Genomic DNA, 12,660 nt, shown 5'->3' on the forward strand with positions numbered 1-12,660 from the left:
CACACTTTCTTAATCCACTCATGTACTGATGGACACTTAGAGGGTTTGGGCTTCAAGAGGTGATACATTGTGGGAAAGTGAGTAGGAAACATATGGGGAACTCATGGAAGATAAGGGTTGTTCTGGTAAGGTTTGTTCATGCAGACTCATCTTTGTTCCGGAGCTCTCCATGTCCTGTGATAAGGGTTGCTGTCCTCACCCTGGTCAGGAGAGGGGAGAAGTGTGTGCCATCTCACTAAGGGAAAACTGGGCTCTGCTTTTAGGCAGATAAGGGGAGAGCAGCGAACCCTTCATGTATCTGCTAATTGTTAACTGTCTTCAGTGAAAATAATCTTTATGCCAAAGTGGCACACTTTGGGGTGACATATCCTGATCCCTCTTTACTGCCTTCCCCCTCCCCCTGCTCATCTGTGTAATTCAAGATAAATCTTTATTTTTAAAAATCACCTAAAACTCACAGTTGCCATTTGTTTTTTAGATTTTCTGGTTACCATAGTCTGAAATTGTTCATGGAATTTGATCTTCATTCATTCATTCCTTCATTCACTCATTCTCTGGACTTTGCTCATACCCCAAACACTTGTACTCTGCTTATTAGGAAATCACCAGATCAACCCCAGCGGAGGTGGAGAGGGTGGGGTAGGGAACAGGATCCACAAAAATGCAAAAGCCCCAAAGAATTCATGGATCAATCAAATTTTAGCACAAGGAGAAAGCATCCAATTCAACCTCTTATTTTATAGATAAAGAACCGAGGTTAATGCTCAAGGTCACAGATCTATTCAGTACTAGAGCCAGAACCAGAACCCAAGTCTTCTTTCCCAATGCAGAGCTCTCCCCAGGCTGGGAAACAGATAACCATTATTCCTGAGCCAGGGTGAAAAGACCTAGTTAAATAGGGCACCTTCGAGGCAGAGAAATATCCTTAGTTAATGCTTTGGCAGTTGCATTCCCCAGCTATAAATGATAATAAGACCAATCATTCAGTAAACATATACTATATCCAGCCACCTTCTAGATATTATTGCCAATCCTCCCAAAAATGACATAAATAATTGTAATTAAATCATTGCAGCCTTTCACATATGACTGGATGCGATCACACAGCTAGGAAACGGGGCAGCTGAGCTTCAGCTCTGCTCAGTCTGACTGCAGAGCTCTTGTTCCCTTCGCTCAGAAAACTGAACGTCAGAACAGCTCTAGTGCGGATTCCAGGCCTGGTCATGTTGCCTTTGAGGCCCTCTCGGCCAGAAGAAGAGGTGGCAGGGAATTTGAGTTAGTCAGGTTTGTATAATAAACTTGGATCAGGTGGGGCATTGTTTTGTTTCTGGGGTGGAGAGAATTTTCTAGGCAAGTGAGATGGTGAGAAGGAAGGACAGCCGGAGGAGGGTGTGGTGAGCTATCCCTCCCCCACTGCAGTGTTTAGAGGCTTTGAAAATATACTCTCCTTTACTCAGAAGAGCAGAAATGTCTTAACTTTAATGATATGTTGTGGAGGGGGTTTGAATATATGATGAGTTAATAAATTGGTGACATATGCACAGAAAGAGCTCATTTATTAATAGTGAAAAAATCGTTTGTTCAATCAGGATGGCATATTGTCTGAGTACTTTTTAAATTTACGTAAACTTTTTTAAAAAATTGGAAATATAATATTACGCAAGAAAATGCATACAGCTCAATGAATTTTCACAAAGTGACCACGTCTGTCTAATTAGCTCCCAGATAAAGGCACAAACTTTTCCATACCCCTGTAAAGCTCACCTTCTGACTTAATTTTGACTTAACATAAATAAATGGAATCATATGATATGCTCTTTTAATGTCTGCTTTCTTTCCTTCAAGATTATGTTTGTAAAATTCGTCCACATTATGTAGCGTAGTTTGTCTAATCTCATTGTTTTGTGATGTCCCATTGTATAAAAATACTACAATTTATTTATCCATCCTAATGTTAGTGGATATTTGGGGTATTTTTAATTGAGTTTACTACAAATACTGGTACTAAAAATATACGTATGTTTTAGCAATCATATGTACGCATTTCCACGGTGTATACAATAAAGAGTGAAATTGCTGGAATGGGATGCAGATGCTGAACTTTAGAAAATACTGCCCAGTAGTGCTCTGTAGTGGTCGTCCAATTCATATTCCCATCAGCAGTTTGCAAAAGTTCCTGTTTATCCATAGCCTCATCAACACCTGGTATTGTGTCTTTTTAATTTTAGCCAATATGCTGGATTATGTAGTGGTATCACACTTTCCTTTTAATTTGCAAATGTTAGATCAGTGTAAAGATCATTGCTATCTCTACCAAATCGTCTTTAGAACATGGCATATCCCTTCGTTTGTTAGTTCTCTTTTATTTTCTCTCGATAATATTTTATATTTTCGATATAAATGTCATATCTTTCATTAAATTTATTTAAGGTAACTGACACTGTTTTAATGGCATTTCTATTTTTGTTGAGGTTAAAGTAACAAAAAGAAAAATGCACAAACGAGCTCAGTGTTTTTTTGATATCCATGTGCACTCATGTAACCACCCACAAGATTGAGGACTTTTCCAGAATCCTAGAAAGCTCCATCACAGCCCCTTCCAGTCAGGACTCTCCCCAACGATGACCACTGTTTTGACTTCCGTCTAACAAATCAGACTTTCCCCAACCTTACAGTTTTAAATCCTCTATGTGGTGTATTCCCCAGAGCCCCTCCCCCTGGCAGGTTGCAAACTCAATTCATTGTCTCATAAACCTACTAAAAACTCCACTCTACTTTTTAGAGACTTTCTGCTTAGGTATTTAATGTCCTGACCTGACCATCCCCAGAATTCATTAAACTTTCTGAGTGGAAAGTCAACCATTTGATTGAAGCCCCACAAAGCATCCATAAACTCTCCTGATTTCTCTGTCCCCAGCAAGGGTCCTCCACAGTGGGAAGCTCAGGTTTTTATTCTGCTCATGCCCAGAATGAGCAAATTACCCTAGGGCAAACACTTTTTGCCTCACCTCTCTGAGGTTCTTCTCCGTCTGGAGGAGTCATAGGGTCCCCAGATGTGTGCGGATAATCTACAAATTTGGTCTAGATGTACACTAGACTGCTGGCTTGCCACAAGCTGTCCTATTCCACTCAGAAACAGAGGTTCTTTCTCCTGTGCTTTTGAAAAACCAATCATTGTGCCTTTTGGGATAGTGAGATCAACAAGACCCCTGTGCTTCAAGGGCTCATAATTTAATAGGGAAATTAAATGCATAAAAGTGAATTATAATACACAAGTAATTTTAGGTTTCATTAATAAAATAATTAGAATAATTACATTAATAATAAAAATTTGTACAAAGTGTTATGAGAGCTTATGGGAGGTATTGGTTCTTTCTAAAGTGTTAAGTGAGGTTCAATAAAATATTTGAACTAAACTTTTAAAATGAGAGGATCCCCTAGACAGCAAAGTGAAGAACTAATATTCTAAACAGAAGGAGTAGCATGAATCAAAAAACAGAGACATCAAAATTGAATGGTAGGCCGGGCGCAGTGGCTCACGCCTGTAATACTAGCTCTCTGGGAGGCCGAGGAGGGAGGATTGTTTGAGCTCAGGAGTTCGAAACCAGCCTGAGCAAGAGCAAGACCCCGTCTCTACTAAAAATAGAAAGAAATTAATCGGACAACTAAAAATATATAGAAAAAACTAGCCGGGCATGGTGGCGCATGCCTATAGTCCCAGCTACTCGGGAGGCTGAGGCAGAAGGATTGCTTGAGCCCAGGAGTTTGAGGTTACTGTGAGCTAGGATGATGCCACGGCACTCTAGCCCGGGCAAAAGAGTGAGACTCTGTTTCAAAAAAAAAAAAAAAAAATTGAACGGTATATTTGGAGCAAAGTGAATTATCTGGTGTTGCCAGATTGTGGTGTGTTTTGGATCTTGCAGGGAAATTTTGGAATAGTGCATGAGTTTTTATACTTTAATGTATAGAAATTGTGGGAGAGCTCGTAAGTTTCTCTTTAGTCAGTTAAGAAGTTTAACCAAGTGAGGCATAAAGTCCCTTTGTGTTCTGACATTATCTTACTTTATGTGAAGGAGAACCAGTAACGAACAAATCACCTCCCTTCAGCATATATGTGGATGGGCTTTTGATATAAGCCAATATTGCTCTGTGAACCTCTGAAGGTGGAGTTACATGAAAGTATTTTTTATGAGGGGAATAGGTCATCACATATTCACAGAGAGATGGGACTTTGTCCTTGGCCACTGGTGTGGAAGGCACCCCAATGAGTTAATAACCTGAGACATAGAACACAGCAGAGGCATTCATTGTTTTAATCACCCCTGTCTGGCCAAATAGCTGAAGACTATGCAAATCTTTCATCCCTGGAACCCAAAAGTCTGTGAGAGGACTTGCCAGGGCTTTCCTGGGGGACATGGAGATGATATTCAAAAACAGTGGGACCAAGGAACTGGCTAGTACTTGGATGAATGGCAGCCAGGAAGGCGACTGCTAAGTTGGACTGGCCTTTCTACTTGACAGAGGGGAGTTATTTCAGGATACAGGGATTGGGGCACAGAAAGGCTGTCAAAGAATTCTTAAGGTTATAAGCATTCCCTTTGAATCTTAGTTGTTTTTGTAATACTTTGACTTTCCTGGTTAGTGTCTGTACCCACTAAATTTTAAGTAATTACTACTTGGAAATATCAGCCATGGATGTTGATTTTTAAGGGAAAATAGAGAAGGTGGTTATTAGTTCCTTTTCAAGTCAGTGTGTTAAATGAGAAAGCAATTTATTGTTGACATTGCCTATGGTGGCGACTAGAATTCAGGGAGTAAATCCCAAGAGAAGAGCAAAGCTTAAGAGGAGAAAATCTGGCTTTGTTTATCTGCTCCTTCCTGCCTAGGTGCTCTCCTTCAAAGACTCAATCTCTCTTCATAGCTGAGAGGTTTGCTGCTTCTTTCAGATACATGCAGCCAGTCTCACACTAGAGTTAGGAAAGTCAGGAAGTCCGCTATAAAAATAAGACTTATTTCATAAGCTATATAGTTAGACTAACTGACAGAACCAATCCTTGTGTACTTTGCACAAACTCTCTGTAGATGGCTATTCCTGACACAACATTTCCCTGTGTAAGAAAACAATTTTGACTTTGAGAGACAGGACAGATTGTCTCAGGACAGCCCTGGAAAACCAACACAGCAGAATGGAAAACTAAGCTCATACTAGAGCTTGCTAAGTACTGAGTGAGTGAGTAGGTAAGTAAGAGAATGAGGGTGAATTGATGAATAAATGAATGAACAATAAATAAACAAATACATGAAAAAGTCACTTGCACATGTTTGTAGAAGTGTTTGGCAGCACTCAAGTCATTTGTGTACCTTTGCCTGAGATGTGTCAGGATCTGACCATCACCCGTTAGTGTAAGCACAACTCCCTGAACTCCCGGCACACATGCACTTACACACTCACTTACCAAAATATTCCCTCCGGACTGATGAATGGATCACAGAATGGTGCTGAAAGTGGGCAGGGACAATCAGTCCAGGAAACAGACAAATTTATTACATGAATCACAAATTTATTAGTGGAGAAAATAGGAGAGAAGCCCAAAGAGGGGACATTGGGGAAGGGAATGATGCAGAAGTGTGCATTGGCCTCTGGTGTCCCCACTCATCAGGGTGGGAACCCAGAAGTCCAGATACTTTCCTTGCTTTGGGACATGGAGGGACCTTAGTCATGGCCAGGCCGGAGATTGGAGAGGATGAGGTCACTCTCATTCCTACCCAGGAGAGTGTCAGGGGTGGGTACAGAAGAAGCCTTGGGGCCAAGGTGGTGTGTGTGATGGGAACCTTGATGGGAAGAAAGCCTTACAACGCTTCATTGCACCCTGAGCAGGAGGAAGGGGGAGAGGGAGACAGATCCTGGAGCTGGAGGAAAGAGGAGCAGGAAGAAGAGAAAGCTCCATCCGTTTGGCAGCCTGGATGGCGGACAGGTGGTGATCTCCAGTCCCTCCTCACTTCTGTTTACTCTTGGGGGCTTGCTGGGCTGAGGGACACTTCTGCTGGGCTGGAATGGCTGTGCCCTTGGGTGGGCATTGCTTCTTGGCCTGGGGCGCATATGGATCCTTGGTTTTGGGTACACACGTCTCTTGGCATTTGACAGGGGGTGGCTGACAGGGCTGCTTCACCTGCTGCTGCTGGGCCTTCTGGGGTGGGTACTGCTGCTGCTGCTGCTGCTGCTGCTGCTGCTGGGAAGACATTGCTCCAGGAACAGGTGAGCCTGAAGGAAACCGCATAGAGGTGCCATGAGAAAGATTCCTCCCACCCCTCCTCCCTCCTGATTCCTAGAGGAATGTTTTCCTCCAACTGCTAAGGACATGATACGTGATTAGCAGCCTCAAATTGATTAATGGATTAATTCACACACACCTATTGTGATCTTTCTCTCTCTCTTTCTTTAATCTTCTATGCTGTTTGGATTTCCTATATTTCTTCATCCTCCCATCACCACCTGACTTACCTGAATATATAATTTATTTCTTGGTTTGACCAAGAAATAAGATGAAGCATTGAGTTGAGGATAAAAAGGTAGCCTAGATATTTTACAAGGTCAAAGCATGCAATCTTAGCTGACAGATCTGGGCAATGTCAACTGGCTACCTTGGATAATGGATGGAGGGGCATGAGGAAGAGGACAGGGGCAGTCTCTGTCCTAGAGAGAAGTGTCGTGGTGTGTTGGTGATGGGGCTGGAGAAGGGGTGTATCAGGAATGCAGAGGTCTGAGCTCAAATCCCTCCTCCACCCTGACTCCATCCCTGTGGGATGCTAAGGCAGGTTATCAATGTGGCTGTAAGAGAGTGGTCCCAGCGTCCCCATGAAGAACTGGGAGGCAAAGGACCCAAGAGGCAGCCTGGCTCAAAGAAGAGAGCACCAGTCAAGAACACTCAGGCATAGGTTCTAGGTCCAAACCTGCCCCTCACCAGCCAGGCACATGTCTGGGCAACCTGCCTTCTCTGGACTTATTTGGAGGTTGCTGGTCTGGAAGGTCTCTGAGGCCTTCCCAGCTCTGATGTCTCTAGCCTTCTTTGCAGGCAGCATTTCTCATCTTCTAAGTAGTGATTACAAGTGGGAAGTACAGGCCTCAGGGTGGAGAGGTGGCAACCAGCATAGTGGGGCATGGGAGCTGCATAGTGTAGAATACATATTCAATACGCCTCCTTCTGGAAACCTAAATGCAAGTTGAAAGCTTGCTGGTAGGGCCCAAAGGCAAAATAGCGTATGAGAAAGCTTCATAGGGGGCTCAGAATTGCTACAAAATGCTGGAGCTCTAAATATCTTCCCTTCAATGAGAAAAATTCTCTTGCTGGTGAGTCAAACCCAGAATTGGAAAATAAGTCATGCCCAGCCATGGTGTGCAGTGGAGATCGAACTTCCTAGGTAACAATTAGTGTGACATTTCCATAATTGTCAGGAGGCTTACGTCACTTCCCGGATTACCCAAGGATGGAAGAGGAGCTTGACCTAGCGGCTCAAGGCAGTTAGAGGAGAAGGAATGAGCCCAGCGAATCACAGAATGAATGTGTTCCCACTTACCGGAGGTAGCACGCTGGACCCTAGGAGAGCCGGCTGAGCACAGGTCCATGGGCAGCCACTTCTGGAACCTTTATAAGGGCCCCCAACCTGCCCCGGGCACTTGGCGTGGTCCTGATAACCACCTGCCAGGGAATTCCTCACCCACTTCTCCCACCTGCACTTCCTCCAGGGACTTGCTTTACTGGCCTGTTTTGATGAAAACCACCCACTAGATATTTCCAGCACTGAGTCCCTGTACCTGAGCTGATTTCACCCACTGAAGGTGTTTGCTCAAACTCAAGGGTTCAAGACCTTTTTAAAATGGAACAAATCTAAGGAGCTATTTTCAGACTGAGAGATCTAAGAAACCTTGAAGAAGGAGGAAGAATTGGGGGTAAATCGGGCTTGGGGCAATTCCGACAAAACTATGAACATTCCTTTGCTGCTAATCGCTGCCATTTATTGAACACTCGTTGTGCATCTAACATTGAGACCGTCGTTCATGCCTGTTTCATTTTATCTTTATAGCCCTCCTAAAGCAAATGTCATTGTTACCATTTTGCAGATGAGAAAAGTGAGGCTGAGAGAGATCACGTAGGTAGTAAACTCTGATTGGAATTCAGATTTGGATGATTTGAAGAACCCAGACTCCTAAACATTATAGAGGGAGAAGTCGATGTCTGGCCACAGATGCCATCCCCCCACTCTGGCCCCTTCCCCAATGTAAGTGCCCAGTGTGTTTCCTCTTCCAGGGGGACCATTCCCACAGTGTTCTATGAGGCTCCCCTGGAACATGAGCGGGAAACTGTGAATGGAGCCCCCACACACACTGGCGTTGCCCCCGCCTGCCAGCCAGTGGGGCTGCTGAGGGGAACTCGTGGAAGTCAAAGAGGGTGGGCTAGAATCTGGTCTCTGTGGTAGGCCTGCCACCTAAAATATAGGACACCCAGTTAAATTTGACTTTTACATAAATGACAGAATTTTTTAAACATATAAACACGTCTCAAATATTGCATGAGACAAACTTATACTAAAAAATTACTTTTTATTTATCTGAAATTCAAGTTTAGCTGGAAAGGCTCTATTTTTTTTTATTTCAGCATATTATGGGGTATAGATGTTTAGGTTACGTGTGTTGACCTTGCTCCCCCGCCCCAAGTCCGAGCTTCAGGAGTGTCCATTCCCTGGATGGTGCGCATCGCACTCTTTGTGTATGCATATACCCGTCCCCTCCTCCCCCCTCCCCCCTGCCCAACATCCAATAAATGTTATTCTTATATGTGCACTTATGTGTTGGTCAGTTAATACCAATTTGATGGTGAGTACATGTGGTGCTTGTTTTTCCATTCTTGGGATACTTCACTTAGTAGAATGGGTTCCAGCTCTTTCCAGGAGAATACAAGAGGTGCTATATAACCATTGTTTCTTAAAGCTGAATAGTGCTCCATGGTATACATATGCCACATTTTATTAATCTACTCCTGTATTGATGGGCACTTGGGTTGCTTCCACATCTTTGCAATCGTGAATTGTGCTGCTATAAACATTCGGGTGCAGATGTCCTTTTTATAGAGTGTCTTTTGTTCTTTTGGGTAGAGGCCCAGTAATGGAATTGCTGGATCAAATGGTAATTCTACTTGTATCTCTTTAAGGTATCTCCATATTGCTTTCCATAGAGGCCACACTAGTCTGCAGTCCCACCAGCAGTGTACGAGCGTTCCCATCTCTCCGCATCCACGCCAACATCTATTGTTTTGGGGCTCTCCGATAAAGGCCATTCTCACTGGGGATAAGTGACACCTCACCGTGGTTTTGATTTGCATTTGGAAAGGCTCTATTTTTATTTGCTAAACCTAGCCACCCTCCTCAGGGCCCTGAGCAGATGGGAAGATGGAGATCTGGTCCTCACCCTGGCCTCCCAAGCCCTGGGATGGGGAAACACAGGCCTGCTCCGGAGGCTGATCCACCTTCAGCCCATGGCCCCAAACCTCAGGACCCTGCCCGAGAGCTCATTTCTGCCATTGTTAGAGAAAAGTGTGAGACTGCCTCAGAAATAATAGGAGTACCTCAAAGTACTTTCCAAAGTATTTTTAAAACTCCTTGCCTCATTTAATCCTCATGACAATTCTGCTGTGTAGTGTAAATCGATTTTACAGTTTAAAAAAGCAGACCCAAAGAAGTTAAATGACCTGCTCGACAACATGCAGCCAGCAGGGGTGGAGCTGGGTGGGGGCCCTGGCCCAGGGCTCATTTCCACTGCATCACAGCAGCCAGCATCTTCGCGGTGCACCGGTGACTGCCCCTGGGTGGGGACCATGACTAACAACCCTCTCTGAGCCTTCTGTCACATGTAGACAGAATGCTGCTCATTTTTCAGGGTCAGCCTCACTTAAAAGTTAATCGGTCCCTTAATTTTCCCTTCCAGGCCAGGCCTTCTCTCTGTTTTCCTCCTGAGCCTATCAGTGTGACGAATGTGATACTCTGGGATTCTGCGCTTCATCTCCACGGCGGACACCCTCTTCACCTGTACCCCTCACTTCCGCCCTCACACTCCTCTGTGCTCTTCCCGACCAAACTCTCCCCCAGGGAAATATGCGGGAAGACAGATCGGGCCAGGGCGCAAGCAAGGCGTGCCCACGTGCCCGGCACTGAGAAGGTGCCCGAACGTGTGCGTTGCCTATGAATGGATGGGCAGCTCCATCCCTCGTGTCTCAGTCACCCACGTGGCTTCTCTGGAATGAACTTTAGTCCTTATTTTTCCCAAACTGATCACTGGCCTCTTACTTTAACAACAAAAATCTCCTGCTCAGTTTTGAAGAATTCTGTCTCATGATAAAACTTGGCTTATCACACAACTGTCCTCTCAGAGGATAGCCCAGTGGAGGCTGGGATAGTGACCTGCACTTGGCTGTCCTTGAAGGGGTCCCGTGCGCCAGATCATCGGTATCCAAGACTCAATCAACCATGTGTGCATTCAACACATCATGTCTTTCACCTTGGCACTCAACTGCCCTGTCGGCCATTTATCCCCATTTTATAGAGAGGGAAACTGAGACTTGGAATGAGACCATGCTTTGCCCAAGGTCACACAGGGCTAATGTCAAAGCCAGGGCTGGATCACAGGTCTCCTGAAGTCACAGCTGTTCTCAGACAAAACACTGGGCAGCTTCTTAGCAGAGGCTACATTGACGACTAATTAGGAAGCTGGTTCCGGTGTTCTCCACCTCTTTCTTGCCCCCGTCTTCCTCTCGCTTCCCTCCCTGCAACCCCGCTGCCTCTCCTTCCCACCAAGCCTGTCCTCCTTCCTCCCTCCTCTAAGAGGCACTAACTGATCCCTTGCCTCACACCACCAGGCACAGGTGCATTTTTATTAGTCATTACACCTAATCAAGTACCTCCATATACAGTTTTCACAATACTCCATGAAGAAAGCTAATTGTATTATACACTTTATAGATGAGAAAACTGTGACTTGGATGGTGGTTGGACCTGGAATCCAGAAGGGAGGGAGGACTCAAGTCTCTTAAATCGGTACTAGCTGATTTCCAAACACCCTGATGGGCTGGGGCAGTGGCTTATGCTGTCAGAGGAGGAGGGGAGACTTCCTGGCACCCCTTAAATCACCCCATGTCAACAGCCCCTCCACATATGGCAGGCCCTGAGGAGCTATGAGGAATGGCCACTCTGTGGTCCCTGATCCCACCCCCACCGCTGCAGCTGAGCCACCAGTCTGTCGCCTGGCCAATCTTGAGTTCTGCTTTTGCTCTCTCGTCTTCAAAGGACCATGCTGCATTGAAACGAGGACGCCAGGCTCCGCATCTTCCTGCTTTAGGGAGCACGCACTTGAGAGCAGGTATGTGGCTGTGACCCCATCAGGGAGGGGAGGGCACAGGCAGGACTCTCATTTATGACGGTGACATGAGTCAACTTGAGAAACGCCAGCCCCACCCTGCAGGAAAACAATGGGGTAGCTGGGAAGCAGAGACCTGAGTACTGGGAGGGAACCTGCCAGGGACAATGCTAATAATTTAACTCTTCATCCAGACACATTTTCACTTTTTTCTCTGGGCTTTGGGGACAAGAAGGGATGTTGACGGCTCCATTTGGAGATACATGGAACATATTTATTATACCATCTCCAGGACTGAAACAAGAAAAGACAAAAACCAGTGCTCTGGGATAATCATGAGAGGCTTTTAGGAGAGGAAGACTGTGCTTGGTAGAGACACAGTTGGAGGTTTGGGGCCGCCAAGGTCCCTGCATTTCAGCTGCTTGTCCAGCAAAGGGAACATTCAAAACTGAGAAAGTGGCATCTCATTTTTTAAAATCATGTCATATTTGCTTTATCTTAATTTCTGGTTGATACTTAACCAGCAGTCATGGCTTAGAACATTTTAGTTTCGAGTTTCTCCCTCCACTAATTACTTAACCATCTGTCAACAAACACTTTAGAAGATACTACTTAAGGAGACCTTGGGACCTTTTTTTAATATAGGAAGTCCATCCGTAACATGAATCATTTCACCCTCTAATTTATGTGTTTGCAAATAAGATGTTTGGATATTAATGTTAGGTATTCTGTATGATAATATTAAAAGTAGTCCCAGGAAGAAAGAAGAATGAGAAGATGAATTTCCAGAAACAGGTGGTTAATTTATCTCCTTCCTCCACCCCTCATCCCCCTATGATATGTTTCTAGAAGACCCAGTACTAGACGTTTTATAGAGTAGGAGACAAGTCCTGGGCCTGGTGAGAGACTCACTGCAGGGGAACGTCCACAGACTGCCCGCTGTAGGAGCTGAACCCTGGCAGGGCAGGGGAGGGGGGTGAGGGGCCAAATCGCCCATCTCTGGGATCTGGCCCATGGAAGTTGAGTGGAGCTGAAGCACTAGTCACTCTTTCCTCTGGTGTGATGCAGTTGTAGTTAGAGACACAGGGAAAGAGCTCAAGGGTGTAGGGAAACAGCTCTATTAATACTCGCCCCTCACGGGCTCTGAGATCTTGAGCACATCTCTTAACTTTCCTGGTCCTCGATTTTCCTGTTCTCCAAAATGAGGAGATTGGCCACAATTATCTCTAAGGTCACATCGAGTGCTGATGTCTGTA

The 12,660-nt window shown here is 45.0% G+C and overlaps 1 protein-coding gene across 1 annotated transcript; it reads right to left on the bottom strand.

The window, feature by feature from the left end:
- Window positions 1-5,907: 5,907 nt before the first annotated feature.
- SPRR4 (small proline-rich protein 4) lies at window positions 5,908-7,608 on the bottom strand. The gene is made up of 2 exons (XM_012658630.1): window positions 7,576-7,608; window positions 5,908-6,262 (listed from the first exon to the last, which is right to left on the bottom strand). The coding sequence occupies exon 2, from the start codon at window positions 6,240-6,242 to the stop codon at window positions 5,997-5,999; it is 246 nt and encodes an 81-aa protein (XP_012514084.1). The 5' UTR covers window positions 6,243-6,262; window positions 7,576-7,608; the 3' UTR covers window positions 5,908-5,996.
- Between the last annotated feature and the right edge of the window lie 5,052 nt (window positions 7,609-12,660).

The sequence above is a fragment of the Propithecus coquereli genome, unplaced genomic scaffold, assembly GCF_000956105.1.
Source record: "Propithecus coquereli isolate 6110/MARCELLA unplaced genomic scaffold, Pcoq_1.0 Scaffold59, whole genome shotgun sequence".
NCBI lineage: Eukaryota > Metazoa > Chordata > Mammalia > Primates > Indriidae > Propithecus > Propithecus coquereli.